Raw genomic sequence first — 4,182 nt, forward strand, 5'->3', positions numbered from 1 at the left:
GTTTAGGGATGATTGTGGGCAAGGAGGGGTTCGAACCCTGACACCATGGTTTGTAGCCACTTTCTTGATACCTACCATTCTAGACACTTTGCAATCAAAGGATTACCACTATGAAGATGTGTGGCCTGAGGATGTCATTTATAAGGGTTATGGCAGAGTGGATAGTGTAACTATTTGTACTTAATGGGGCTATCAAACATTTGGCACATATATTTCTTATTACCTAGCAATTATGGCATTATACTCACATGTACATAGAATTTTGCACCTTTGATGTTTTGGTCCCCATAATTTAATGATGATGAGTCCACCTTGTATTTTGAACAATTATATTGTTGAGAATCATCATGAAGATTGTTACAAAATATATTGGTGATTAAAATATACACGTAGAATGACATGAAGATCACGTACACGTGTGGAAAAGCCAATCTACATAATAGTGGGCCTACATGACGAAATATGGACATGGAATTGTCTTTGTGACGAACTATTCTCTGCATGTATTGATTGCATCTTGAAAACTAAGATTGAACCCAATTTGCTCCATCGATGTAGCTCAAAGTCTGGAAGGGTGCGGCCTGCGTGTCCGTTAACTGATACGCCCAGGCCACTCTCCCTTGTGTATTGGCTCCCGGTCCTGAGCACTTGTATTCCCCGTAAAAGGCAGTCCTGCAGCGATAAACCCACTCAGGCACACCATCTTCACGCGAAGATTCTTACTTCATTATTGTTTAAAAACAGATCACTAAATTACACCCGGGATCCAGATTGTGGAAGGATTTAAGAATGACCCTTACTTTTCCCTGCTTGAGTCCCCGAAATCATTCCAACCTGCGGGGACAATGATGTTGTCCATGTAAGTGTACGAGAATACCACTCTTGAGTATGCCCCCCAAGCTCTTCCTAAATAGATCATGCCCGATCCAGTAATCTTGCAATTTACGAAAGAGAATCCTGCGTTTTCTCCTGGGCTTGCTCTATTCTGTGCTGTAACGGACCCCGAAGACGTGGCGATCGAATTTAATTGACAGCCCTATGGAATACGCAGAGCATTAGTAATTGGCCAGATGATGATGTCTCACAACAAGGCCTATAAGAACAAGGTGTCTTCACTGGAAATTATACATGTCATAAAAGTTAATCTTTGGCGCGAATATTCTAGAGACCTCTGGTTCACACCTTAGCTGACTCAAACGAACAAACAGTCAACGATGTTCTTCTATCTATAGATTGTACGTAAGAAAATATACCTCATACAACGATTGTCCATCGCCGAATATGAAGTCGGTGGACCCTTGTATAAAACAATTACTGAAGTAATGCTTTCCCTTAAGGTCGTAGAGAGTATCTTGTGCTCCATAAAATCCGCAATCGTAAAAAGCGGCCTCATCGCCTGAAATCCTCAAAGCAACTGCTTGCCTGCCTGTAGCACCCGGTGGCGGGGCAGGTGCCGAGTTCTACAAACACAGAAATATGGGAAGTAAGATGACTTTTTTATTGCAAGCAATTCGTTCAACTCTGTGGTATTAGTGTATAGCAATCTAAGGAGCAAGCTACCTTGAATGAAATATCCCTTGCAATGAAGCTAGCCGAATTGATAGCAACACTAGCGCTGTTAAAGGTGCTGCCACTGCTAGAGGCCGTATCATCCCAGGTAATAGTGGTCACGTCTCTCCCAGCCCCTAGGAACGTTATAAACGGTTTGTTTTGTGGGACGTTCACCTTCTCTCTGCAAAAAGACGAGTGCTGTCATCTACTATATAAATAGTACCGACGCTAAGAAGAATAGTCACTGTTCCAAATTAAGAATAAGAGAAACGACCATAGGGGCATTTATCCTCTACTCTTACGTATAAGTTCCTGCAGCAATTTGGATAGTAATTCTCTGAGAATTTTTGGTAGGTACTGAGTTCACTGCAGCTTGTACAGTAGTGAAATCACCCTTTCCTGATTTGTCAACTGTAATAACACTTGCAGTAGCGGCGTCTGCAGCAAAAACGTTGTCTACAACGGTTGTATGGTTTCTTAAGGCCACCTTGGCTACCCAGTTGAGAAAATCTTTCTCCGTCTCTTCTCTACTCAGGTCAGGTACGGTGGCTTTAAGGCTTCTACTCTCCAGGGAAGGAAGCCATGAACTGAAAGCTGCTATAAAAATAAATGTACCAACGATACGTAGAGACTTCAGGGGCATCATGTTTGCAGGCAACTGACAAGATGTCAGAAAATTCACGCTTTCTTGTACCTACTATCTCTCTCACATGCGGAAACACTTTACTCAAGAACGAAGCTCAATTGCAATCCAAAGTCCAAAGTTCCAAACTTCCAATTGCCGCAATACTTTGGCTGCAAGACCCTTATAAAAGCATAGAGCATAAGGATAAGCCACGGCCCACGGTGTTCAGTGGTCACAGCCTACAGCCTGGAAAGACATCTAAATTTGTGAATTTAATGAGGGACCTGCCCAGCGGGCGGGTTGGAAATACGTCCTCTTCCAAAAGGTCTAGCTCTCAGTAGGCCTAGAAAAACAAGTGCAATGTACCGAACCTTTTCTACTCACATCCCTGTCAAAAAGCACGGTGAATGTGAGCGCCTATAGAATCATGGATGCAATCGGTAATAGTTTCTGCAAATGGAGCAACTTGCAAGACAGAAGCGAAGTCAAGCTCTGCCCGGGGATGATCTAGGCTACACAATGAAAGATGTGAACAGGAGAAACGAAGGCTGGGGGAGCAACGTACCCAATTAACGGCTATAGCTAGAAGACAATGCTACAATCAACGATTGCAAGCACCATGCATACGTCGATGTATCGGTTGGTGGCCTTTGGACGAACTAAACTTTTCAGCGAAAAGACTGCACCTTCAGCCACACGTTTCTTCGTTAACATGTCTCTTTTCATCAATCCATGAAACCTCCGACTATGCGAGCCTCCATGATCATAGAACTAGTCAATGCAACACTTTCTAGATTACAAGGGCCACAATAACTTGTGAGCCCGTTGGTCTATCTCACATCACTAATGTGATGAAATTTTAGTCACCCGTTTTGCTTGCAATCGAATTCTAAGGCATGTTTTCAAAGCATTAGCAACTCATACATGTCTAAAGCCCTTATCACATGGTGGGAAAAAGGTTTTAGTGGGAAAAGTCAATTCCCCATGATGAATATCATATTGTTTAGAGGAAATGTGGAGTAGATGTCATTTTCAACCTTTGAAAGCTTCACTAATTCCCTTTTCCCACAAATCCCTTGCTCCCGGGTTTTGTGGGAAAACAATTGGGAAAAAAGGTGGGGACCACATGCCTTCTTGGCCAGAATTCCCACCATGTTATAAGGCCTTAAGATAACCCATCAAAACTTTATCATTTTTCTTTTAGGGAAGATGCCAAATACAATCAGTGAACCTTTATTCAATTTCAATTTTGTATTGCATCTTCTCCTTCATTGATAATATAACATGTGGGTCTAAGAGAAGGGTTTTGTCAATTGGCTAAATGTACAAACATTTACATCATACCTAGAAAAAAGACCCTATTATGGGGAGCTTTTTATAAGTTTATGTGCACTCATTATATAGGCCTAAGATTTATAAATAAGGGGGCCTTTATAATACCATGTGAGTATGTATGCTTTATAGGATTTCTCTATAGTGAAACTCCTTGAGTCTCATTGAGATGCTTTTTGTCCATGAGCATCGTGACATTTGGACCATCAAAAGACGTACCCCTCCCTTAAGGACATTAAATAACATCAATATTTAAGGAATCCCATTATGATGCTAGTATCAATCTCTTAGGTATCTCATGATATGACATTTAAGCTCATAGTAGGGACATGAGATCCTTAACAGTATCACTATCCTTAACGAGACACATAGGATCAATATCTTATCCGTTATGCTATGGATGGCAACTAGGGGCAATAATCATGATCTCATTGCATCAACAATAAATGTAAGAAACGAGGCACAAAGGCAAACACCTTGCTCGTCAATATTGACATATATGTTACAAGTAACGACAACATGTCTTCCACCATGATAGCATCAAGTTGCATAGTATTATGGTATTGAAGGTCTTAATGAACAAAAAATTTATAACATACATCATAACATTATTGTTGAACATACCCACATGATACCATTATTGTCAAAAATTCTAGGATTTTCTAGGAATTCTA

The 4,182-nt window shown here is 41.1% G+C and overlaps 1 protein-coding gene across 1 annotated transcript; it reads right to left on the reverse strand.

Moving 5' to 3' along the window:
* Positions 1–376: 376 nt before the first annotated feature.
* LOC147896023 (putative pectinesterase 53) lies at positions 377–2,267 on the reverse strand. The gene is made up of 5 exons (XM_087383235.1): positions 1,854–2,267; positions 1,561–1,732; positions 1,254–1,460; positions 801–1,036; positions 377–672 (listed from the first exon to the last, which is right to left on the reverse strand). Exons 1-5 carry the CDS (start codon positions 2,195–2,197, stop codon positions 525–527), a joined length of 1,107 nt encoding a protein of 368 aa, XP_087239361.1. The 5' UTR covers positions 2,198–2,267; the 3' UTR covers positions 377–524.
* Positions 2,268–4,182: the final 1,915 nt, after the last annotated feature.

The sequence above is a fragment of the Dipteris shenzhenensis genome, chromosome 12 (assembly GCF_047967505.1).
Source record: "Dipteris shenzhenensis isolate YYH24624 ecotype China chromosome 12, Dip_SZ_1.0, whole genome shotgun sequence".
Lineage (NCBI taxonomy): Eukaryota > Viridiplantae > Streptophyta > Polypodiopsida > Gleicheniales > Dipteridaceae > Dipteris > Dipteris shenzhenensis.

Bases quoted from the DNA above. Each gene is read 5' to 3' on its own strand.
- LOC147896023 (XM_087383235.1), bottom strand. From the start codon at position 2,197: ATGATGCCCCTGAAGTCTCTACGTATCGTTGGTACATTTATTTTTATA. The intron at 1,461-1,560 runs GTAGCTTGCTCC...CTGTGTTTGTAG, and splicing joins CAAGGGATATTTCATTCAAG to AACTCGGCACCTGCCCCGCC. The intron at 1,037-1,253 runs GTATATTTTCTT...CGTATTCCATAG, and splicing joins ATGGACAATCGTTGTATGAG to GGCTGTCAATTAAATTCGAT.